We start from the raw sequence: 26,911 nt of genomic DNA, 5'->3' as shown, positions 1-26,911 counted from the left end.
GCAAAATTTCCCTCATAGCACACTGTATGGCGTATGCCCGTCTTCATTAGCCCAGGTTAGGAGCAGAACAGTAGGACGTTAAACCCCATTTCATTTCATTTCATTTCATTTACCATGCGTATAGTTACGCTGACTGTAATTTCTATAGTATATAAGCCTTTGTAAACTTTTAATATAAAAAAATACATTTACTGAAAACTAATCATTCGATCATTCAACAAAATATCATTCATAACATATATACAACTACATACATATACATATAATCGTATATAAAACGGTTTATAATTTAAATAAATGCTTAATTAATAAGAGTCATGTTTAACGTGTTTAAGAATTTCAACATCTCTATGGTAATTGTAGACGTTACTGTAAGTAGTGTTGGATTTCGCGATCGACAAACTTACATGAAGTAAAAATCTGTTAGTTATTGGACGATGATTTATCTGGAGAGCAATTTTACGAATCAAGAATTAACTATTCTTGAATTGTTAACTGATTGTACTCTGTTTATAGGTTTAGATTATTATCTTATCTTATTATATATTTGTAGGTTTATTATTCTAGAGTGTTAAACTAGTTGGACTATATTTGTGGGTTTAGACTAGTATCTTATTATTTTAGAATGTTAAACTTCTTGGCGGTTTAGTTCTTCTGTTAGATCTGTTTCTGTTAATGGGTTCAATCATCAATCATCGGGTTTCAGAATCAATTCAATATGCTAGATGTATAAACTGGGTTGTACTCTATATGTGGCTTCTATCTGTGGATTATTATTTCGTCTGTTCGATCTGTTTTAATAAAGCCATTTAAGCAATTTCTCTGTGTGGTCTGAGAGGAAACTGAAAGTAGTAATATACGATGACTAATAAAGAAACTAGTGCTAACACATTTAAATTTCAAGTAAATCAGGTTAGCTTCTAGTGCGATAAATCTGACGGTATAATTTTGGTAGATTATAGACAATAAATGGGCTTCTTTGTATCAGGTACTGGGAGTTGGGGTGGTCTAATCTTTGAGTCGAATGGCGTGGTTCGATTCTCCCCTTGTACGTGGCAGGTCCTCCCGTTTAGCTACCATACTGCTAAAGACACCATCGCCAAGCGAATTATTTAAAATAAATGAACCATATGTCAGTCCCGAAAAGACCTAGATTGTGTCGAGTAGACGTTAAATTTCAGTCAGTTCGCTCTATCTTATGCCAGGTACATCAATAATGTGAATGAATAAACAGCAAGTCGACCGGATGAACACTTTGACCTATCGATCTCCTGCAAGGAATTTTGGAAGTCGGAACGACGGGCGGTGGGACATGTGTCTGTGTGTGTGTATATATATATATATATATATATATATATATATATATATATATATATATATATATATATATAATAATAATAATAATATAAAAATGTAAATTGCCCTATCACCACGTCACATAGGGATATGCTCTAGACGGCGACTACACATCTAACACAGATGGAATGTTTCAGCACATAAACACAAAATATAATAATACTAATATCTCTAAAACAGAAACATTTAAACATTTTCAACTTTGATTTGAATGAGGTTACGGTTTGCTCGGTTTTTAGATGAAGAGGCAAAGTATCCCACAGGGTTGCTGCATTATACGATAGTGTATGTAATCTCATCCAAGCATGTTTGAAACTATATACTGCCATTTTTTGTTAGTTGTGTTTTTAAATTGCGAAATATAATTATTATAAAACTGAATATTTAATTGATAGAATATATTTTGTTGTTTGCAAGATACTTACGTAATTTCTGATACATCTACAAGTTTTACAGCCATTTGAATCCTTGGCAAATCCTCGGGGACATCGATTATAGCAATTAACCTGTCGACATGGTCTAGCTGAAAGTTACATATTTTCATTAAAGATGTATTATGTATGAACTAAAACTGCTTATCGCAGTTCTTTATTTTATTTTCAAATGTTATATAAACTTTTATTTAAATATTTATTCACATGACAAGCCTTTACTTAATTCGATAGACCATCGAATGGCTGAGATTTAAATGGATTAAAGCACCCTTGAGATTTTTAAAAGCATTTCACGATAAAATGGATACTGGAGATTAGTCTCCATTGTCAAGTAAAGTTACTACGATAATAAACAATCTATGACACACCTTCAAACACTCATGTCAAGTGAACGAAATTGTCAATATATTCATTTTTCATTATCTATCTTTGAACTATGGTAGCACGAGCTGTTAGTTCTTTATCTGAATCTTACATAAAATATTCTTTATCTAAATCTTTAAGTACGTTTATATTTTCTTTGCTTTATTAAAGCATGTCAAATTATCTGATGAGCGGACTAGAATTAAAGCCAATTCGAATGTCTTATATCACGTCGTTATCAAATTATCTTGTGTACATTTTTAGCATGGAGTCATGGTGTCTCGGTGAGTAAGACGTTGGCTGACTAGCTTGGAGGTTAAGTGTTCGTTCCCGGTGTTGACTGAGAAAGTTCATCTGTTTCTTCCGGCGTGGTTCCCTCTTGACGGAGGGCCTGGCAAAGGAAAATGTAGTATAGTTGTTCTTGCGGGACGGCAAAACGCGGTCCCGTGTACACATTGGCTTGCACAGTTGGATTTCAACACAGGAGTAGTGAGAGAGCAAAATGGGGTCATTGGCATATTTTTTTAAATTCATCTAAAAATTCAATTTCAACTCACGAGTTATGATTCTTTTACATCTACAGGTGGTACAACCTTGGCTGGTTACCTCATATCCATTTCTACAAAATCTTGGACATTTACCAATTCCGTTACAGCGTGGGAATTCATCTGGGCTAGCTGAAAGAGAGATATATCAATATATCAATATTTATATATTAAAATAAACTTTTGTTTTAAGGAGATAGTGGATAATACTACATAAGCTTTTAAGCTTTCTTATATCTCGCGAGTGGAATCTTAATTGAATATTTCGCGCTTATTGAACATGCTGTAATGCTGTTTCAGTAGATATAATACTAAAATTCAATTTGGCGAAATTTTTGGCGATAACTTTTTGCTGTATGGCGATTCTTTTTCACCCGTGGCGATAAATTTTTCTTGTCATAAAGCTTTGATTTCCACGCCGTGCATACGCGTTACAGTCTATTGTGCTTGGCTGAGTCAGTTATCAATCAATTAGGTATCAATATAGACATATCATTTGTCTCTTGATCAACCTTACCGTAAGACCATTCCACCGCCCAACCCTCGTATAAAATGCTATATTGATTGACATTACGATTGTATTACGATTTAAAAATAAGAAGAAAGGAAATGCCTACTTTTACAACGACAGATTGGACATCCATTGGAATCTAAAACATTTCCGAAAGGACATCCTATTTTACAAACTGGTCCACAGACTGGCTTTGGTGGTGCTAGAAGAAACAAAATAAACGAAACATTGAAAATGGCGAATCCTGAGAGGGATCATATATAAAGCCGTATAGAGAGAGGGGGGGGAGAAATTGTGTTTAACATCCACTCGACACCAACTAGATCATTTCGGGACAACATATGGTTCAATTTTATTTCAATAATTCGCTTGCGCATAAGGGTCTTTAGCAGTGGGTGGAAACCGAAGGACCCGGAGAAAACCCACGAGGTTGGATAGACCACCAATAAAGCCGTGTAAATTATACAGATATTTAATGGTGTTGCTGACATCACCAGTTCGATCTACAACGATTTTAATAGCTGGTTATTTTCATATTAATCAATCGGTGGGGGAGATAATAAGATTAGGTATATGGGGTGACGAAGGGGGGGGGGGGCGGAGTAATAACATTAAGTGTGTGTAGGGGTGGGGGGCTCTTGTAGCACTGTAACACTATTTAATCCGCGGGGACGTTAATAAGATAAGGTGTGTGATGGAGAGGGGGAGATGGGGCAAAATATGACACGTTCACGACTATACAGATCTTGACTTACGATTGCATTGGCAGGTTGGACATCCCTTGGCGTCTGGAACATTGCCAAATTCACAGAAGATGAGGCAAACTGGTCCACATACGGGCTTAAACGGTGGATGTATGGCGGCTGTGGAAAATTTAAAAAATTTCAATGAAGATGTATGTTAATAATACAAACTTACAAATATATTGGTAGCACTCGCAGTCAGACGTCCTCGATAACACAATATTTGATTCGAATATTTCAGTCGAATACTTTAAACACCCAACTGCCCGGGTGAGGGGCGGGGACGGGTGGTGGGAATGGTCTGTAGCGTGTGCTTTAGATCATAAGGTCTGTCATCCAATCAACTGGCGTACAATCGATTCCCAGCTTTATGTGACAGGGAGTATTGTCGCCTGTCCTACCTTGTGGGTTATCTCCCTGTCCCCCGGATTCCTACCACTACTAAAGACCCCCATATAGAATATGTTTTATATTCTACTGTACCTTTAGTCTGGTGCCCGATGGCCCTAGCGAAACCTATCTCGTTATTGTGACCGTTAGCCAGTTCTGAACACTCGTTCATTAAAAGTACAATTTTAATTATTTATTCCGAGTTATCGTCGTTAGTGTTGGAATAAACCACACCCCAGACCCCCAGAATACAGCACTTCGGCAACACCAATAATTGTCGGGTCCCATTTTCATATTTTGATTTTGCAAGTTCATTTAATTAAAGATACATTATGTAAGATTTAGATAAAGAGCTAGCCAATCTTGCTATAATAGTTCGAAAATAGATTATGTAAAATGAATAATTTGAAAGTTTCATTCGAATTACTCTATTGCCAGCGAAGATATTAGCCTTTGAAGGTTTGAAAAGCCGTGTGCAATAATTTCAACCACCGTACTGGTTGTTCGAAGCCAAGTCTCCCTCCTTCATTTTTAGATTAAATCCAAATATGGCTGAATCGTTCTAATCTATTTAATATCGGAGAAATCCGATGCCATCGAGTGTTGAATATGGCCTGGATCAGTTAATTAATGTCTAATTAATAATTTAGAAAACATTCCAGGTCTAAAGAAAGACCTGCAATAGGGAGATTTAGCTCTTGTATAATCTATGTGTAAATGTCAATTTGAGTACATTTTAGTGTGGATTAAGTAAAGTAAAAAAAAATAGATATTATCCAAAAAGGACATCAAGAATCGGCGGCTTTCATAATTAAATAACTTACGTTTACATCTACAAGTCGGGCATCCTCGTGAATCAAGTTCTCGGCCTTCAGGACAGTCGATGTCACAAGGTGGTCCCCTTGTTCTACACATATATGGTGATATTCTTGAGGGGGCTGGGGCCCTCCATGACAAGGCTGTAAATCAAATTGAACAATTATTTTGGTTATTGAAATGCGTACTATATAGTGTTTCCAGGGTAATGGTCGACAAAACGCCTTGCGTGTGCATCAATTATAAAACAATAACAGAATGTTTATCGATTATAGTTATCTCCAGATGGCACCTCAGAAAAAATTCTAAAAAAAATTCTAACTAGATGACACCTCAAACAAAAATCTAACTAGATAGCACCTCATAAAAATTATTCTAACTAGATGGCACCGTAGAAAAATTATAACTAGATGGCACCGCAGACAAATTATAGCTAGATGGTACCGCAGAAAAATTCTAACTAGATGGAACCGCAGAAAAATCAAAATTAGATGACGTCTCAGAAAAATCCAAACTTAGCGACATCTCAGAAAATCCACACTAGAAAAACACAACTTCGTGAAATCTCAGAAAATCCGCGCAAAATGGCATCTTAGAAACATCCCAACTTGAGAACATTTTAGAAAAAAAACAAACTTGATGACATCTCAGGAAACATAAATTGTTCAAAAGTATATTCCAAATTTACAATATTTCAGAAAAAATATTTTATATATTCGAAGAAGAAAATAGATGTTTCGGACAAGCAAATGACAGTACGGGGTATATTGCCATCAATATTGATAGAATAGTAAATTACTAACCATCTGAAACACCAACTACTATGAGTAGAGTTAAACATATACATAATACTGCTGACTGCATGTTGACTTCTTATCTTCTACTTTTAACTGTGAATTATTTCATATACTATACACATCTTTTATAGTAGGTTGTATCCGTTAACCTGTCAATATTATGAAGTACTCTGACGTCACACATTTGACAGACAAGTTCGCTGTTAAAAAAAACAGAGTGTTTCATTGGTTAAAACAACCGGATTGACGTATCATGTAGCAAAATGTATTCCAAAGATGACCCAGTTACTATCAGTAACGTAGTTTTATGGCTAGATCGTTTCACGTGCACACACAGATATCCCTACGGTCACGAGATATAAACGGGGTTAGGGCACATGATTCTGGTCGAGGATTGTGGGTTAGCGTTAGGGTAATGCTTAGGGCTAGGTCTTAGGTTAGGGTTAGTGTTAGTAAATCAGCCAGTGAGCACTATAACACATCTAACCTAGTTTTGTACAATCTATCATATATAGCTGTCAAATTATATTGTTTTCTAGAACCTATGAAAATGTTTGTCAAGAATAGATTGATTACTGTATCAGCTTCTTTATTTCTTTAACACACATTGGTTTCTTTTTTCATTCTCAATAAAAATTTAATGGATGGGTTTCGAAATATGAAATTTATAAAGAGGGTCTACTCTTTATTTACATTCTTTTTTAGCCCAGTAGGAGCAGAAGAGTAGGACGTTAAACCACATTTCATTTCATTTCATAAAGACAGTCTACGTTTTATTTAGGTTCTTGTTTGGCCTGGTCGGAGCAGAACAGTAGAACGTTAAACCACATTTCATTTCACATTCTTTGTTGGGTAAAAACATGTTTTGAGAGAGAGAGAGAGAGAGAGAGAGAGAGAGAGAGAGGGAGGGGGAGTGAGAGATGGGGAGGGGCAGTGTCAGGTTGACCCTTGTCCAATCGGCCGAACCGTTGGGTTTTTGAAGCGTGTCGCTCCAAGAAAAACAAGTCGATTATCAAGAGAGTATGGAACTAGTTTTTGATTCAAAATTAATAAACTTCGATCTGATGTGATTTGACAATACTGTTCTGCTCCTGCTGGGCTAATGAAGACGGGCATCGCCATGCAGTGTACTATGGAGACAATTATGTCTAGAGAATGGCCTACTCATATTTTGATTTCCACCTGTCAAGAGTTCTTTTACGTACACGCCAATTTGCACACGGGACCTCGGTTTTTCATATCATCCGAACGACTATGCCCTGTCCTCCCGTCCTACATCACTGACAAGGGAACCACACCGGAAAATCCTGTAACAATACTGTTCATATCTGATTTCGTCTGGCTGAAATATAAAAGTTCTATTCAGTTTTTTTTCTATTCAGGTTTTATTTTATAAGGAAGATCAACATTTCCTCTTGTGCCGTTTTCTATATCAGGGGGCTAAGTGAAGCGGGCGCAAAAACTCCAAGCTCTTAACTGCATCCCCTTTCACGAAGCTCCTTAAATACTTGCGCTGACAAATGTAAAATTAATTCACTGCCATAACCAAATTGCTCATATAGTGTCGTCAAAGATATATACCGTACAGTAGTCCAGATCTGCTTAAAATAGACTCTAACATATTTCACGGGGTACAAAATTTCTCGACACCGGGGATAGAGACCTCCCGACCTTACGGTATAACTATTAATTTTTGTGCCCCCCCCCCCACCCCCACACACACAGACATAAACCTTTTGTGAGTTACAGCTTGATATAATTTTTTCTTTTCTAGACTTTTGAAGAACATGATTTATGTGGAAAAAAAATAATTCATATCCTTATATTAAAAGGAACATGCTACATATAATGTCATTAATAGACTGCATGTCACATTTTTGATGAAGTATTCTCAACTACATATACGTCATAATATCAATATATTTAGAACAAAGGTCCGTGTGCACTAGGCTACATCGATAGCGTTAACTTATAAGTTATATTTAGAACGAGTGCCGCCGTGATTCATCGAGTAACAAGGTGGTCTAGGGTTCGCTCCTGGTTTTGGCCGGGAACGTTCCTCGGGATTTCAAAGTTTTATATTGACGAAACGTTAAACCCTATCGTGGCGCAATATACTCCGGTTGGTGCTACTGACATGCCATTAAACACCCTTTTATTTATTCATTGGGAGGGTGGTTGGGAGGTCTAGTGGTTTAAGGCGTGCATGTGAAATCATAAGGTTTGCTATTGAGTCAAGTGGCATGGTTTAGATTCCCACATGAACGTGACAAAGCGTAGGGTCGCCTGTACAACGTCGTGGGTTTTCTCCGGGTCATCTCGATTCCTCCTACTACTAAAGACCCTATGCGCAAGCGAGTTATTGAAATAAAATTGAACCATATTTTGGTACCGAAATGACCTAGTTTGTGTCGAGTCGACGAATTGCAACTATCAAAGTTTCGTTTCCGTACATATTACGACTTGGCTTGATCACATACCGGTTGACAAACACTCCTAATAATCTCTGCTGGAGCGATATATAATAGATATAAGGTCAGTTTGTACATTCTTCTGGCCAGGGAATAATATCGGTTGTAATGCAATAGAATAAATAAGGTCAATTCGTACATTTGGTACACTCTTCCGGTCTAGGAATAATATCGGCTGTAGCGGTATATAATAAATAAGGTCAATTCGAACAAATATGGTCAGGGAATAATCTAGGTTGTAGTAGTATGTATCAAACAAAGTCAATTCGTACATTCATCTGGTTAGTGGATAAATTGACAGTAATGGTATATAATAAATAAGGTCGTGGAATAATTCGTACACTCTTCTGGCCATGAAATAATATCGACTGTAGGTGGTATCATACATGTATATTAAACAAAGTCAATTCGTACATTCGTCTTGCCATGGAATAATATCGGCTGTAGTGGTATATAATAAATAAGGAAATGGCGTATAACGTCCTACTTTTGCTTTCACTGGTAAATTATGGTGGGTAAATGAATGGGGTCAGTGCGTAAATTCTACTGAATATGATATATATGTAAATAAACAAGGATCTATTATAAATATAATGTAGGATTGCCGCTATATCTCCTGTTGAATGTCGTCGCCATGTCTCCTGGTTGAATGTCGTCCCTGTGTTCAGCAAAGGCGTGTTGGGTGAGATTCCGTGAGAAACCGGTTTACACTTGAATCAAGCGACATGTTTGTGAGAGTCAAATATAAAAGGAAATGAAATGAAATGGTGTTTAACGTCCTACTGTTTAAAAGGAACTGAGAACGGTCATTTACGGTTCATTATTCCGTAAAGAAAACCCCAGTCCTACAGTGGCTCTACGGCTAACTTTTATTTTCATTTCAAACTGCAAGATGTTCTTTAACGTGCTATCAATGGAGAGAGGGAGAGAGAGAGAGAGCGAGAGAGAGAGACGGGGGTGCGGGGGGGGGGGGGGTGCGGTGGTAACGTCCACTCGACACAAACTAGGTCATTTCAGCAGAACTTGCATATGGTTCAATTTTATTTCAATAATTCGCTAGTGCGTTGAAGTGTTTAGCAGATGGAGTAAACCGGAGTTCCCGGAGAAAACTCACGGGATTGGACACATACAATCGAAACCATGCCACTTGACTCATTAACTTAACATTTTGAACCAACGCGCATGCGTTAACCATTCGCCCCGGGATTTTTCATGCAGTATGCCGTGAAGGAAATTTTAGTCTTAACGGCCTACTCATATTTGACATCCAGTCGTCAGGGGACCTTTAACGTGCTCATCGATCAAAAGGTGTACACGAGGCCTCGGTGATTAGAACGGGTATTTTCCATGCAGTGTGCCATGAAGCAAATTTTAGTCTTAAAGCGGCTCTACGGGCAACTCTTATTTGATATCCAACTGCAAGGGGGTTCCAATGAATACACAAGGCCTCGGTGATCGGCCTCGTCCACCCGACAATACTCATTCCCTCCCCCCCCCCACCCCCAAACAAGTAAAAACGAAAATTGAAAATAATTCAAAAGCTTTTTAATCCAAAATTAATATAGAAAATTAAAATCGAACAAAGTATAGAAAACTTTCAACGCAACCATCATAAATATAACAAATATCAAAATCATGGTAAACAACACACAAAACATTAGTGAAAATAACTTAAAGATGCATTATGCAAGAGTTAAATCTGACTATTGTCGATCTTTATTTTGGCTTCAAATGTTATATAAACTCTTATTTAGATATTTATTTACATGACAAGCCTATAATCAACTCTCTAGAACATTGGATGGCTGAGATTTAAATGAATTTGGACACCCGCGAAATTACAAAATTTAACTATAAAATCGAAACTACATAATAAACAATCAACGCTACAGCTTCAAACTGTCATAATTTGAATGAAATTTAAATTTCAATATTTGACTATATTCATCTTTCAGGATCTATTTTGGATCTATTATAGCGAGTACGGCCAGTTCTTTATCTATACATCTTACATAATGCATCCTTAAAGAGTTATGCGTGATTTTAGCACTATATAAATCCTTGCAAACTACGGTATAGTGAAATCTGAATTAATTTTCAATATATTCATTTTTCATGTTCTATTTTTGATTTATTTTGGATTTATTTTGGATCTATTACAACAAGAACCGTCACCGCTTTATCTACATCTTATAGAACCCATCTTTAAATGTTTATGCGTGATTTTAGCGCTGTAGAAACCATGGCAAACTACAATATGGTGAAAGCTGTATCTCTTTAAAGGGACATAATAAAATGTCGACAAACGCTTTAATTGCATTCAGTATTTACAAAGATATGACGAATTGAAAATCACATCGGATATATTCCTCTCCCTATGTAACGTCCATTATCTTTACTACCGTGAACCAAATTGATGGACCTGTTTTAAATCCAATTGGTTACACTGTATTCTGTATGTTCTTTAATGTCTTGGAGTCTGAAAGCATAATAAAATAAATTAATATAGAAATCAAGACCTTAAATATAACCCCGACTACCGTTGAACTCACTAACAACTTGGTCGTCCCGACTTTAACGGTCAGTCGATAATTGTAGCAGAGAATTGTGGATACGAGGCGGCTTATCCATCAAAAATATCTATAAACTAAACGATGAAAAGGCCCATAACCCCTACAATTAACTTGGGAAATCGTTTAAAATCAATGGAATTCATCTTCTCGAATCACTAGACGAGCTATACAAATGATTAATGTGAACTTTAGACAACATAATCTTGACTATATATAAATATTAATAATTTTTGAAATTGTTTAAAATCAATGGAATCCGTCTTCTTATATTACCAGATAAGCTATACAAATGATTAATGTGAACTTACCCATCAAAGGTACCTACAAAATTATCGACGCCAAAGGCCATAGGTCCTATTGTTAATCGTTTAAAATCAATGGAATTTGTCCCCTCATATCACTAGACAGCTGAACCAGAAATTTCCCAGTGTACTGCACCAAAGGGGATATTGAAGTTGGATATAGTGTACTATCAGATAAAAACACTTCTCCGGACAGGGACGTGTCCCCCTTTCCTCTATAGTTTTCTGAGGCATGCATGCAAACAAATATACCGGTGGGCCATGTTTTACGTCCCATCAGACCATTAGCTGATTTTCCTTGAGAAGCTGTATCCAGACCGAAAAAATCCCTAGGAACTGTCTCTTATTCGTGCACCGACATCATACCCTCCTAGCCATCTCGGCTCCACTTTAGATCAGATTTCTTGAGAGGGGAGGGGGTTATCACCCGACGTTCTATATTTGTGAATGCTAAATGAAATTGTTTATAAATACTTACATAACGTCTTCTACATCTACAGGTTCGGCAGCCTTTAGAATTCTTGACATACCTCCCAAACAAGCATGGTCTTGAACACTTAATCCGTGGACATCGTTCCGCTGAAATTTATAAAAAAATTTGTGTTGAAATTAGTCCGAATGGAGCGTGCTGCTAACAGCTGCTGCTGAGAGAACAGATAGAATGTCATCAGTTTATTACTTAGAGTTAGGTCTGTATAGTAAACAGCACAAGAGTTAGCTCAGTTTACAATGCCTTATCCATGTTTCATCCATGTATTAACGAGCTTATCGTAATTCATAAATATAATATTAAAGAGCTTATCGTAATTCATAAATATACTATTTACGAAGTAATCGTAATTCATAAATATACTATCAACGAAGTAATCGTAATGCATAGTATTTACGTAATGCATAGTATTTATTCGGTAATCGTTATGCATAGTATTTATTCGGTAATCGTAATGCATAGTATTTACAAGGTACGCCTAACGGATAAATACAGTATTGAAGAGGTAATCGTAATTCGGAAAAAACTTAGCGGTTATGAATAAGTTCTTCTGTGACATTAAACGGCCACATGACATTATACAGCACAACCGTCGGAGAACTGCGGGACTGGCGCAAAGTCCATATCAAAGATATCAAAGGGTCAAATGGTCGTCCACAAAGCTAAAATCAAAGTGATACCAAACATATTCGTCCAAAAAGCTACTACTACGATGCTACTGTTAGAATGTCACTTAGAGATCACCCCCCCCCCCCACCCTCTCAGGTTATATTCATGCCAATATTGGCGGTTGTTTTAAACGCTGAATTTGAAAATTATTCTGACTTGTATTTAGGTGACAATATAGTGTGAAGTAATCTAAACTTACGCTTGCATTTACAGATAGGGCAGCCTCTTGAGTCCTTAACATTACCATTTGGGCAGTACATGCGACACAGTGGTCCGCACACTGGTTTAGGAGGTCGAATTATGGTGGCTGTGGAAATAAAAGCATGGAATTAAACGTTGTAAAGAAGGAACACATTTATAGATGTATTCCTATATGTAAGTGCTAAATATGCCTATTGTGTGTTTTTATTTTGGCTTCAAATGTTATATTAATTATTATTTATTCACATGACAAGCCTATAATCAACTCTCTGAGCATTGGATGGTTTTGATTTTCAACGGATTTAAACAATATTCCCAATTAATAATTTAGTTTAAAAAATGGATAATCGAGACATTGTTTAGAAAGATCACAAACGGCATAACTCCGCCTAGAATGAAGTAATTTGACTGAAAGTTTCAACATATTCACTTTTCATTGTTTTTTTGTGGTTTTTTTTTTGTAATTATTATAGCGAGAACTGACAGCTCTTTATCGAAATCTTACATAATGCATCTTCAAGGTTTACTTTATTGATTATTAAAACTTACGTTTACATCTACAAGTCAAGCATCCACGTGAATTACGTTCCCGACCTTTAGGACACTCTGTTTTACAGACCGGACGTCTACAGTAAGTTGGTGATGTAGGCCTAATTCGTAGGGCTGTAAGAGAAAGAGAAAGGTAACTTTACTTATTGATCATATTCCTGAAGCAATGGCCTGAGAAATTCCTCTCTGGTCATCGCTAGGGTGTGCCAATTCTTCCCGTTCAATCAAATCTATCCCAAGTACACACTTCGTTTAATCTGGGGTCTTGCCTATAACTTTGGACAGTGATTTAAGGTATTAAAAACGGTGAAATTATTGTTTGTCTCCAAACTGTATTGTTTACATTGCATTTGTTTTGATAGCCTCGTTTGTCACGCAATTAGTTTTTTTGCAATATTCTGCTATGCTCTGTTTAAAACGTAATGACATTGTTACGCAGTTAGTTATTGGTTGTTAATCGGATTATTAGCCAGTCATAATTTGGAAAAGAAATTTGCTTCCTTTATAGCAGTGTTACGTGGGATTAGGCATAATCAAACGAAACACTACGAGGATTATGCTTATTGATGTACAAGTCTACACCTCAAAACAGCAATTTTTAGAGCGATTTCAGCGACAAATGAAATGAAATGTAATGAGGTTTAACGTCCTACTGTTCTATTCTGATCTAGCTAATGCAAACGGACATACGCCATTCAGGGGATCACGTGGCTAGGTAGGTAAGACGCTGGCTCGCTAGCCCGGAGGTCGGGTGTTCGATCCCTGCATTGGCCGAGAAAGTTCATCCAGATTTTCCGGCGTGGTTCCCCCTTGTCAGAGATGCAGGACGGAGGGCCTGACAAGGACAGATGTCTAGTCCTTCGGATGAGACGAAAAACCAAGGTCCCGTGTACACATTGGAATGAGCGTAAAAGATCCCTTGGCAGTTGGAATTCGATATAAGAGTAGGCGATTTCCCTCATAGCACACTGTATGGCGTATGCCCGTCTTCATTAGCCCAGCATAGGAGCAGAACAGTAGGACGTTAAACCCCATTTCATTTCATTTCATACGCCATTCAATTTGTTATGAGGGCAGTTTTGCCCTGTCAGCGGTACTATCGAATTATAACTGCAATGGATCTTTGTGTGCCTGCCAACGTTTACATCGTACCTCGGTTTTTCGTACCTTGCGAACGACTATACGTTGTATTTCCTAGATAAACATACTCTTTTCATGTAACCTTCCTGTAAATAATATCCTCATTCATATCCGCATAAAAAAACTTTGACAGTTAGAATTCAATTGCTGTCCGAGCATGCACACCGCATGACATATACTTGCCTTGATTACCTCTGTTGGGTCATTAAGTAAATTACTAACCATTTCTACCATTTATATATCCCAGTTTTCTGATATCCCAAAACATATTGCCATCAATATAGATAGAATAGTAAATTACTAACCATCTGAACTTATAACTACTATGAGTAGAGTTAAACATATACACAGTACAGCTGACTGCATGTTGACTTCTTATCTTCTTCTTTTAACTGTGAATTATTTCATATACTGTAGACATCTTTTATAGTAGGTTGTATCCGTTTACTTGTCAACTATTTTACACAATAACGTCACACAATTAACAGATAGAGTTTCCTTTAAAAAAAACACCGAGTTTGATTGGTTAAAATAACTGGATCGATGTATCACGTGACTAAATGTATTCAAAAGCGGATGTTTTCCTGACAGTATCATCTGTCAAAAAGCTTGAACTTAAAAACTTAGATATTTGTATATGGAAACATCACCTGTACGACATAGAGACTTTTTTATCATAAGTTTTTATCAGATTTGTATTCATTTTATTAAGGAAGCCGTGGTGCCTCGATAGCCTGGGGATTATGTGTTCTCTCCCGGTGTTGTCGGAGAAAAATCACCAGGGTTTTCCTGCGTGGTTCCCCCCCCCCCCTTGTCAGTGATGCAGGACATATAAACTAGCCAAGGACAATGTATAGTCGTTCGGATGGTACGAAAAACCGAGGCCCCATGTATACACTTGCGTGCACGTTAAAAAAAATTCGTTATAAGATGAGGCCATTATAGCTCGGCAGCCCAGACAAATTTGTCCTCATATACAGTGTATGGCGTATACCAGTAGGGAGAAAACCCCAATTTTATTTCATTTCATTTCCATTTTATTATTGGAGCCTAAGAAATGAAATGAAATGAAATGGGGTTTAACGTCCTACTGTTCTGCTCCTAACCTGGGCTAATGAAGACGGGCATACGCCATACAGTGTGCTATGAGGGAAATTTTGCCCGGGCAGCGGCGCTACGGCCTACTCTTATATCGAATTCCAACTGCCAAGGGATCTTTTACGTGCACGCCAATGTGTACACGGGACCTCGGTTTTAAGTCCCATCCGAACGACTAGACAGCTGTCCTTGTCAGGCCCTACGTCCTGCATCACTGACAAGGGGAAACCACGCCGGAAAATCGGGGTGAACTTTCTCGGCCAATGCAGGGATCGAACAACCGACCTCCAGACTAGCGAGCCAGCGCCCTACACACTTAGCCACGTGATCCCCCTTGGAGCCTAAACCGTATCAATAACAGTCCTCTTATTTTTTAAAAAAACAAAGTGGTTCGCTCCTGTTTAGAATTTAGAGAACTTTTATGGTTCATTTTACACGCCTTTTGTTTGTGATTGAGGGTCTTTAATGAAAAAAATTGTGGATTGTTATTGTTCATTTGATACAGCTCAAATCATTATCAACCGTGATCGTGTTTCAGGCTGTTTTATTTTATGGTAATTTACTGGTACGAGTGAAAATGCTTTTAAGAAAAAAAAACCACACACTACAAAAAATTTTGACGTCGAGATGACTAACCACATCTCGAAGTGAATCCTATCAATCAGTTTTGACTTTCGTGGCATTTCCCGGTGGTAAATATGCTTCACAAACATGCATTATGCAAGAGCTAAATCTGCCTATTGCAGGTCTTTCTTTAGGCCTTAAACATGATCTAAGTTATTACATTGATATTAATTAACTTACCAAGACCATAATCAGCTCTCGATAATATTGTTAGCCTGTAATATTTAGTGGATTTGAATGTTTTATGATGGATGTACTGGATAATCGAGACTTTGTTTATTATCGTACAAACGGTAGCAAATTGAATCGCAAATCTCGCGATTCAGAGTGAAGCAATGTGACTGAAATGTTCAACATCTTGTTTCCATTAGCTATCTCTTTTAACTCTTATAATGAGAACTGTCATCAGTTCTTTATCTAATCTTACCTAATGCGGCTTTAAACCAATGTGTCCTGCCCAAATTCCTTTCACAATTTTTGTTTTCAAGTTGAAAACTGAAAGAGAAAGGAATTTAACAATATACTCAGTAATATATTTATGTTGTGTCCTTGAAAGACACGTGACAGTTTAATGGACAGTCCTAGAAATTTAGGTTTTATTAATATATAACATGATCATCATTTATGTCAACATAATCACATTTTCCCCCAATTGTAGATATTGGACCCCCCCCCCCACACACACACACACGCACACACACACACCCTCACACCCACACACACAGACACGCCGTCCGTATCTCGAAACGCCCCTCAAACGCGTGGTCACCACCACCCAGATTCGGAATCTACGCAAAAAAACTGGTCTAGAAAAACTTGGTCTCATAAATTCACAGCTCTGGTGGCGATTCCCCCCACCCTTCAGCCACCAGACTAACATGCTTTTTCTGTGAGGGATGGCGCATCAATTGATGGACTTTTTGATATGACGTCACGATTCCAAGATGGCCGTAATGACGTCAAGCTCGGTTTCCGGCATAAAAATATATGAATAGATTATTTACATATTTCTATGGGTTTCTGGTAGTTGTTAGTCTCTCAATAACGCCACTTATTGTACAGAAACGTTAATGTAGGCGTCAACCCGAATTTGTCAATGTTTCATTGGAGAAATGTGCTGTCTTATAGTACCCAATAAATTTGTAAATAGCATTAATATTTTATATAGTTTATGATTCAGTATTTAATAATGTCAGTATTGTATCCCGTCTATATTTTACTTATTTATGCTGTCTGTCAGGATTTCATAATCATAATGTCAATATTTTAAGCTGTCAATATTTTAAAACCTAATATATTTTAAGCTGTCAATATTTTATGACCTAATATAGTTTAATGTGTCAATATTTTAAGCTGTCAATATTTTATAACCTTAATATATTTTATAGTGTCAATGTTAATATTTTATAATATCTTTATTTTATAGTATCTTTATTTTATAATGCCAATATTTTTTAATGCCAATATTTCATAATATCAATTTGTTATATTGTATAACATCACTATCTAATAGTAGTGTCGATATTCTATATCGTCAATATTTTATAGTGTCGATAATCTATATCGTCAATATTTTATTTTGTACGATATATTGTCTATTAAATAGAGAGGGATTGGATGGCCGAATGGTTAGCACGTGCGCGCTGTAGCATAAGGTCTTTTTTTGAGTCAACGGTCATGGTTTCGATTCCCCGGTTGTACGTAACAAGGAGTAGGGTCGCCTGTCCAACCTCGTTGGTTTTCTCATGGTCCCCCGGTTTCCTCCCACTGCTATGCACAAGCGAAATATTGAAATAAAATTGAACCGTGTGTTAGTCCTGAAATAACCTAGTTTGTGTCGCGTATTTGTGCTGTTTGTTCCGTGTGGTAGGTGTTATCTTTTCGAAATGTTCGTCTTATGATTCGCAGAAAATAATGAAATTCATGAGATTCATTCCGCGAAAGTTTCTCGCGACCGAAAGGTTTACATCACTGTACTACAAGAAGCAATTCTTTGGTCACTTTTGTTTCTGTCTTCTCACCGCCAAAACCAATACACGGGCAATAACCGTTAGGAGATCGTCGACCTTCAAAGTGTCCGGAGTTGAAATACGGCTTCTAGTCGTTCAAATCTACATGCACGTAACAGAAGCCTTGACAGTTGGAATTCTGGTGCAGGACAGAGGGCTTGGCAGGGGACAACGTATAGTCGTTTGGATGGGAACAAAAACTGAGGTCCCGTGTACACTTTGGCGTGCATGTAAAATATCCCTTGGCAGTTGGAATTCGATATACGAGTAGACCGTAGCGCAGCTGTCCGAGCCCAATTTCCTTCATAGCACACTGTATGACGTATGCCCGTCTTGATTAACCCAGTCGGAACAAGACGTTAAACCCCATTTCATTTCATTTCATTTATTTCATGTCAGTGGAATTTGATGATGAGTAGGTGGCACCTCCGCTGCCTGAGCAAACCCTCCACCGTAGCACAATCAATGGCGTATTCCCGTCTTCATTATGCAGTTAGGGTACATCAGTAGGTTGGAATCCAGTAAAAAGTTTGGCAACAATAAAAAACAAATAATTAAACTTTTGTAAAATTTTAATAAAACAATTATACAATACGTCGACTTTAAATATAAATATAAAATATCTTCAAAGCCAGCATACAGTAAATTGAATTTAAACATAAAGATAGAATATTTTCAAAACCAACAGACAATACATCGAATTTAAACATAAATATAAAATATCTTCAAAATCTGCATACAATAAACTGACTTTAAATATAAATATAAAATATCTTCAGTGTACAATAAATTGACTTTAAACATAAAATATCTTCAACATACAATAAATTGACTTTAAAAACATATATATATGATATCTTCAGCGTGCAATACATCGACTTTAAACATAAAATATCTTCAGCATACAATAAATTGAATTTAAAAATAAATATAAAACATCTGCATGGTACATTACATCGACTTTAAACATAGATATAAAATATCTTCAACAACAGCATACAATACATCTTCAAAACGTGATTTACACAACACACATATATTGAAAACAAGACATTATTATTGTTAATATATCAGGAAATGAGAAGGAGGGGGGGGGCCTGTTCTACTGATCTTCAACGACTGGGATAATTAATATGTAATGTCAAAAACGTTTACCAGAATGTGATATTTCAATTAATTTTATTCTATATGAAATGAAATGGGGTTTAACGTCCCACACTTATGCTTCATCAGGGATAATAGGGATGGATATTTTATTCTAAAATTCTAGTCAAATACCACCCGATACCACTTCTTATGAGATGAATTGACACAGCTAACAAATCAAATCTTTGTAAACCTCAAAACATGGTTATAAAATGGCCTTGGGTTCTTAAAGCGATGGTACCAGTAGGTTTATGTCGAATGTGGTTTCAGTCAACAGAGTATATTGATTATATAAAAACTTTGGGGTTTTAAAGCGATTGTACCAGTTGGTTTATTTCTCCAGTTCTAATTTATTCATTTTCTTTTCTTTATATTCTTCTTTGAAACTGAAAGTAGAATAGAAGAATATAATAATTCAATATCGAAAGTAAAACCTTAAAGGTTCGATGCGCCAGTTAGTGCTATGGAAATCCCTTCCACAATACACTATTGTAAAGATTTAATCTCTAATAGCAATTTCAGTCCAAAAATCCGTTCAGTATTCACACAGTTATGATAATTTGAATTTTCAACTTCATTATATTTATTGGTAGCGGAGAAAACTAATGAGCCTAGTTTATATCCGACTAAATCCACACCGGAGGATTATCTACCGTTGGTGCTAAACATACATTATGCAATAGCTAAATCTGCAGCTAATTCTCAGGTTTTACCCGTGGATTAAGCCAAAATGCACTTGACGCAGCTAGTCTTTAAATAAAATAATATTATTATTGTTCAATTCACATGACGTTGATCATCCTGATTGAAGAAAAACTGTGACTGTATGATAAACGAAGGATCCGTGAAATTATCGATGTAATGGGGCATAACTAATCCTTTAAATTTGGAAATCATTTAAATTCAATAGGATGCTTCCTCTCATATCAAACAAGCTATACAAACTTAGGCATAATATGAATGTTAGATAGTCATAAAATTTGACCATATAAATTTTAATCATTTTTCAAATCATTATCTTTCTGCCCCACCCGAGAAATGAAATCGGACATGCGCAATACAGTGTCCTATAAGAAACGATTTTCCCGGAGAGCGCTGATTCCATCTACTCCTCGGGGTTATGTTACGTGTACGCGAACGAGTACACCGGTGGGTTTTGCGGCCCATCAGTACAATTTGTTGTTTTCCCTTGTGAGACTCTCCCGCAGGGCCGTAACTGGCTCAGAGCAACGAGTGGGGCGGGAAGTGTTCTCAGGGTGCTGTAATATTGACGGACAATGTATATCTATTTTTTTATGGTCGAAAATTTTTTTACAGGGGGGGGGGGGGCGAAACTTTTTGCGGGGGGGGGGGGGCTGTATCAACTGAAATTGCTATATATTTTTAAACTGAATTTAAATATCCAAAAATACTTACAAAAGGTCTTCTACATCTACAGGTTTGGCAGCCTTTAGAATCCTTGACATATCTTCCAAACAAACATCGTCTAGAACACTTAATCTGTGGACATAGTATCTCTGAAATTTACAAAATTCCTATATATTGAAATTAAATGTATTAATCTGTGGACATAGTATCTCTGAAATTTACAAAATTCCTATATATTGAAATTACATGTATTAATATGTGGACATTGTGTCGCTAAAAATTTACAATTTTCACATTAAAATTAGTCTTTAAAGTAGACTGCATTTGGAACAGTTTGGTTCATATACAAATTGACAGTATTACAAAATACGGAAATACTTACGTTTACATTTACAGGTTGGACACCCTCTAGAATCTAAAACATTTCCGAAAGGACATGCTATCATACAAACTGGTCCACAGACTGGCTTTTTTGGTGGTGCTAGAAGACGAAATGAAATCATGTGAAGAATCAGAAAGGAAACAAGGTTAAACGTACAAGTTTAGGATGGCGGTTCATGTGATCTACACTGCAGAGATTAGACAATTGAGTCACTCAACATGAGAGAGAGAGAGAGAGAGAGAGAGAGAGAGAGAGAGAGAGATGGGATGTAAAGTCGCCTGCATTTGGAACCGTTTTGGTTCATATACAAATTGTTCAGTATTACAGAAAACGGAAATACTTACGTTTACATTTACAGGTTGGACATCCTCTAGAATCTAAAACATTTCCGAAAGGACATGCTATCATACAAACTGGTCCACAGATTGGCTTTGGTCGTGCTAGAAGATGAAATGAAATCATGTAAACAATCAGAAAGCAAAGGTTCGTATGATCTACACTGCAGAGATTAGACAATTGAGCCATTCAACCCTCATATGACATGCGAGAGAGAGAGAGAGAGAGAAAATAATTCGCCTGCGCGTAAGGGTCCTAGCAGTGGGAGGAAACCGGAGGACCCGGAGAAAAGACACGAGGTTGGACAGGCGATCTTACTCATTGTCACGTACAACCGGGGAATTGAAACCACGCAGTTGACTCAATGACAGACCTTATGATACAACGCGGTGCTTATCATTCAGCCATCCAACCCCAGCCCTTCCCTGACATGCTATAGAGATTTATAAATTAAAATGCTTACGTTTACATTTACAGATAGGACATCCATTGGAATTTAAAACATTTCCGAAGGGACATCCTATTTTACAAACTGGTCCACAGACTGGTTTTGGTGATTCTAGAAGAAATGAAATACAAGAAATATTGACGGTGAAGATCTACAAGGACAATTCAGATTCTGTTCATCAATAGATTTTATCTAATGCTTCTCATTTTTATTACAATCCTAAACAATATGAACGACAGCTTATTTATGTTATCTAAATCGTTCGGAAATGATCAAATGATCTGAAATGAAAGTGAAACGAGGTTTAAAGTCCTATGGTTCGTCTCCGACTGGATTAATGAAGACGGGCATATTATGCCTTGAGGGGAAACTGTGTTCGTAAAGCGGTACTACGGCCTATTCTTAGGTCGAATTCTAACTGCCACGGATTGGATTATGTCCAGGCCAATGTGTACCCCTTACCTCGGGTTTTCGTTCTATCCGAACGACTATACGTATTCCCTTGACAGACTCTGTGTCCTGACACGGGGTGTACTAATAACATTGTTAAGTAATACTTACTATTGCATCTACAGGTTGGACAGCCTCTCGAGTCCTTAACATTACCATATGGACAGTAGATTTGACAAACTGGTCCACATAAAGGTGTAGGAGGAAAATCTATGGTGGCTGTGGAAAATAATAGTAAAACATGAACACACTAGATTATCAATACACACTTTTTTATCAACTATATATATAGAGAAAACCATAATAATAATATTAAAGATATGTATGTCGCATCCTTCACGTTTTCTGAACCATCTGTTCGACGCGCATTTATATTGCTCTCAACTTGTAGCATATAACAACCAGTTTCTATAGCGACACTTGAAGGGAGAGAGAAAGAGGGTTTAACGTCCACTCAAAACAAACTAGGTCATTTCGGGACTAGCATATGGTTCAATTTATTTCAATAATTCGCTTGCGCGTAGGGGTCTTTAGTAGTGGGGGGAAACCGGAGGGCCCGGTGAATACCCACGACATTGGACAGGCGACCCTATTCCTTGTCAAGTGCAACCGGGAAATCGAAACCACGCCAGCTGACTCATTGAAAGACCTTATGACACAGTGCGCACGCACTAACCATTCGGCCATCCATCCCTCCGCGACACTTGAAAACAAATCAGAATGGAGAAAGTCCAAAATGCTCAGAAATAGAACTTCATAAAGTTGATGCTGTCAAACGAAAGGTTTTTATGGGGTTTTGTCCAAGCATGAATGGCGTCTTTGTGTATTTTATTAATCACTAGCAGGATACCCGGCTTCGCTCGGGGGTCATAACTCCGAAACCGGAAGTGGTAGACTAACGCCACCTGGCCTATGTTACTCCCCGGTTCGAGCTACCCCTATACCCCAAATTTCAGACTCGGGGCAGACCTAGTGTAGCCGCCAACCCCGAACAGACAGACAGACAGACAGACCGACAAACAAACGACAGTCACAAATATATATATAGATAGATATTAAAATATAAAACTTACGTTTACATCTACAAGTCAGGCATCCTCGTGAATCACGTTCCTGGCCTTTAAGGCACACAGTGTCACAAACGGGGCGTCTACAGTAAGTTGGTAATGGACGGATCATTCGTAGGGCTGTACGACGAGAAAAAAAAATATAATTACTGAACTACATGTAGTTACGTCAAGGTTCATTCTGTTCCACATAGACATTGCGAGAGCCCTCTTTTAACTTTGTACAAGATGACTAAGTACACGTCCACTACAGTTCTACGTGTGACGTCAAAGCATATGGCGTCGATAACACGTGCGTTGTTTACATCGGACGTAGTAATACCAGGTGTTCTGGTAGAATTGGTACATCTGACTCATTTTACTTCACGGAATACTATTTCATAAGAAATAATTTTTGTCCAGATATGCTACAAGCGCCTTTACTGTTTGCTTTGTTAATAATTTAAAAAATGTTTCAGAAATTAATTTGAAGAAGAAAAATAGTTAATATTGATTGCTAATTAACTCGTCCTGATGTCATCCCTAGTAGTGACCAATCGGATATTTTATATCAGTTTGTTCAAGCTTAAGGTCTCTCATTCCCCTTGATTAAAACTTAATATTGTCCAAGAGAAAACAAATATCAACTTCTTTATAAAATACAAAATACAAGCTCTATAAATATACTCATAAGCACGCCTCCCACCATTCCGTAAATAAATTCAAGTAAAAAAGGGGGTTCCGGAGACTTGTCCCCGAAACCATGTTTAAGCCAATGAATTCATATTTGCAAATTTTTAAGCAGTTGAAGCCTCCCCCCTTCCTCAACCCCATACCCTTCCGACGGTCTTGATATTTATAGAATAGTATAGAATAGTACTAACCATCTGAAACACCAACTACTATGAGTAGAGTTAAACATATACACAGCACAGCTGACTGCATGTTGACTTCTTATCTTCTACTTTTAACTGTGAATTATTTCATATACTATAGACATCTTTTATAGAAGGTTGTATCCGTTTACTTGTCAACTTTATTAACTACTCTGACGTCATATCATTGATGTTCTGAATGGGGAACTGATTCATTAAATAAAACATACAATCTGATTAGTTGAATCAGACGGATGTAAATATCACGTGACTAAGTGGTGTTCCAAAGGTGACCCAGTTACTAACTTAGAGACGTAAATATATTTTTGTATGAAAAATAACATGACTTTGAGATTTGATTATTCTCTTTATTTCACAAAATGCCATGTGGTGTGAATTGGGTCACAGCGTATACATAGTTCAGCATGAGTGAATTAAACATACATTATGCAAGAGCTAAATCTGTCTATTGCAGATCTTTCTTTAGGCCTGAAATGTTATCTAAATTATTAATTAGACATTAATTAATTTATCTTATCGCTAGCCTGTGATATTTACTGGATTAGGATCCTATTTGCTGCTCATCTTTCATTCATGATTAAATCATGAAATGGATAATCGAGATTATGTTTGTTTGTTTTTTTATCGTACCGACTTTAGTAATGAAGATCGAGGCTAGGCCGAAAATTCAATCGCTAAATTCTCGGTTCAGTGTGGATCAATTTGACTGAAATTTTCAGCAAATACTCTTTGCATTATCTAGTTTTTCACTATTATAGTGAGAACTGCCAGCTCTTTATCTAATCTCCCATAATGTATCTTTAACGCGACTCATATGAAACGGAGTTAAACATCCTAAAGTTCTTCTCCGACTGGGCTGATGAAAACGGGCAAACGCCATACTTTGTGCTATGAGGGATATTGGTCCAGACAGCGGAGCATCAACATACTCTTATATCGAATTCCAACTGCCAAGGAATCTTTTACGAAAACACAAATGTCTCCGTCCAATCTGAGCGACTGCGCGTTGTCGCTTGCCAGGGCCGCTGTCATAGACCACTGACAAAGGGGAGCTTTCTCGCCTAACACCGGGCTCAAACACGGGACTTCCGGGATTAGTGTACCAACGTCTTACTCACAGAGCCACCACGGTTCCCAGTCCTACACCACTGACAAGGGGGAACCACGCTGGTAAATCGCAATGAAATTTCTCTGTCAAAACCGGGGGTCGAACACGGGACCTCCGGGTAAAAACAACATAATCCTGTGTTTATATACTCTTCCAAAAAAGTAGGGGATATTCAGAAACAATACAAAACTGCGGAAATGCACGGCTGTTTTTATTAGAGGTAACCAGTGTATGTTAATAACAGGCCAATTGCCTACACATGAACATAAACAGTTCATATGGGCGTCTTATCTGACGGCCCCATTTCACTCGCAAAGAGATACACCGTCAAAAGTGAAAATGGACGTTTTTGATTTTTGTCTTAATAATGAGTAATGGCTCCACCAATCCTCAGACATTCAGCAATTCGTAGTGGCATGCTCCTAATCAACCGTCCAATCACGATTTGGAGCAATCTGACCCACTCCCCAGGCAGTGCCACGGCCAATTCTTGCAGTCTTGTCGGTTGACGATGACGTCGACGAACACGTCTCCCGATCAAATTAAACGTAACACACTAAAGCAAAGATACGCCAAACAGTAAATCTTATGCAAGAACCGATAGGAAAGCAAACATGGATCGGATAAACCAGCAAGCGGCAGTTTTCATCAACCTTTCCTTGAAGTGTCAAATTTGACAATGAACCCCTCCCCACGTGTATGGCGCTCAGTGGTTCTGTTGGGGCGATACGTTCTTCATCTGTGAACATACTCTCAAAGCATGTCAAGTGTCCATGACTATTTATCATATCACAACCTAATACAGTTGTTTGTTTATTACCGAACGACGTTATAATGGATGTTATTTTTAGCATTTCACCCATTGTTATCACTTCACAAGTTGGCAGTATGAAATAAAATAAAATGAAATGGGGTTTAAAGGTCCTACTTTTGTCCGAGACTATCAAACAATGAATGTTTTGGAAAACATTAAAGATGCTTTTTATCGGTTTGTTTTACAAATTCCCAATTATAGACGTGTGAAGTTACACGTACGAGTGGAATTGTTTTTAAGGAAAATAAAGCAACAAAAACATGCTGACATTGCAAAGATTCCACATGTACACCCCTTATCCATCCTTAAAACAAAGTTCTGATTTTTATGGCATTTCCGGGTTGAAAATAACCATCATATTTAAACCTATGTGTCCTACCCTAATTCCTTTCGCATATTTTGTTTTCAACTGGGAAATTAGAAATATAAATATGGTGTAGCCTTGATAGACACATGACAGTTTAATGGATTATTTACGTCAGTACTACAGGAGAAATATATTATTTAAAAACACCAAAAATAACCTTTGTACCACTCGGACTATTGTTAAAGTCGAGATGAACTTATTATAAGTTGCAATATATGGTTGTCATTATTTTACAAGCCTTTTACCATACTAAATGGGGAACTAGCTCATCGAAAGAGGTTTATTGTATTGGCACAAAGGATGTTGTTAGCATAAACTGTAAACAAAATGTCTGTTTTATAAATCTCGACTTGTTGTTATTTGAAGAAAATTATTCCTATTATCGCAGAAATATCTGTGATTTGAGAAAAATAACTTAGTCCTTCGGATGAGTCGAAAAACCGAGGTCCCGTGTATATATTGGAATGCA

At 37.2% G+C, this 26,911-nt stretch overlaps 1 protein-coding gene, 1 long non-coding RNA gene and 1 other non-coding gene across 3 annotated transcripts; all 3 read right to left on the bottom strand.

The window, feature by feature from the left end:
* Positions 1-213: 213 nt before the first annotated feature.
* On the bottom strand, positions 214-6,042 carry LOC126830563 (uncharacterized). The gene is made up of 7 exons (XR_008789123.1): positions 5,962-6,042; positions 5,167-5,301; positions 3,965-4,072; positions 3,316-3,411; positions 2,711-2,830; positions 1,782-1,879; positions 214-842 (listed from the first exon to the last, which is right to left on the bottom strand). It is a non-coding gene; the product is annotated as an uncharacterized LOC126830563 (transcript).
* Positions 6,043-9,954: 3,912 nt separating this feature from the next.
* LOC130014130 (uncharacterized) lies at positions 9,955-14,793 on the bottom strand. Its single transcript, XR_008789122.1, has 5 exons — positions 14,656-14,793; positions 13,211-13,324; positions 12,660-12,767; positions 11,780-11,880; positions 9,955-10,905 (listed from the first exon to the last, which is right to left on the bottom strand). It is a non-coding gene; the product is annotated as an uncharacterized LOC130014130 (long non-coding RNA).
* Positions 14,794-19,972: 5,179 nt separating this feature from the next.
* On the bottom strand, positions 19,973-24,269 carry LOC126830564 (antistasin). Its single transcript, XM_050560965.1, has 8 exons — positions 24,142-24,269; positions 23,285-23,398; positions 22,323-22,430; positions 21,777-21,872; positions 21,322-21,417; positions 20,978-21,076; positions 20,658-20,744; positions 19,973-19,977 (listed from the first exon to the last, which is right to left on the bottom strand). The coding sequence occupies exons 1-8, from the start codon at positions 24,200-24,202 to the stop codon at positions 19,973-19,975; spliced, it is 666 nt and encodes a 221-aa protein (XP_050416922.1). The 5' UTR covers positions 24,203-24,269.
* Between the last annotated feature and the right edge of the window lie 2,642 nt (positions 24,270-26,911).

This window comes from Patella vulgata, chromosome 8 (assembly GCF_932274485.2).
Source record: "Patella vulgata chromosome 8, xgPatVulg1.2, whole genome shotgun sequence".
NCBI classification, from domain to species: Eukaryota; Metazoa; Mollusca; class Gastropoda; family Patellidae; genus Patella; species Patella vulgata.
This window is presented reverse-complemented; position numbering and strand designations above follow the sequence as displayed.

Coding starts and splice junctions, on each gene's coding strand:
- LOC126830564 (XM_050560965.1), bottom strand. CDS start 24,202: ATGCAGTCAGCTGTGCTGTGTATATGTTTAACTCTACTCATAGTAGTT. Junction 21,077..21,321: donor TCCAACCTGTAAATGTAAAC/GTAAGTATTTCC, acceptor TTCGTCTTCTAG/CACCACCAAAAAAGCCAGTC. Junction 20,745..20,977: donor TCCAACCTGTAAATGTAAAC/GTAAGTATTTCC, acceptor TGTAAATTTCAG/AGATACTATGTCCACAGATT.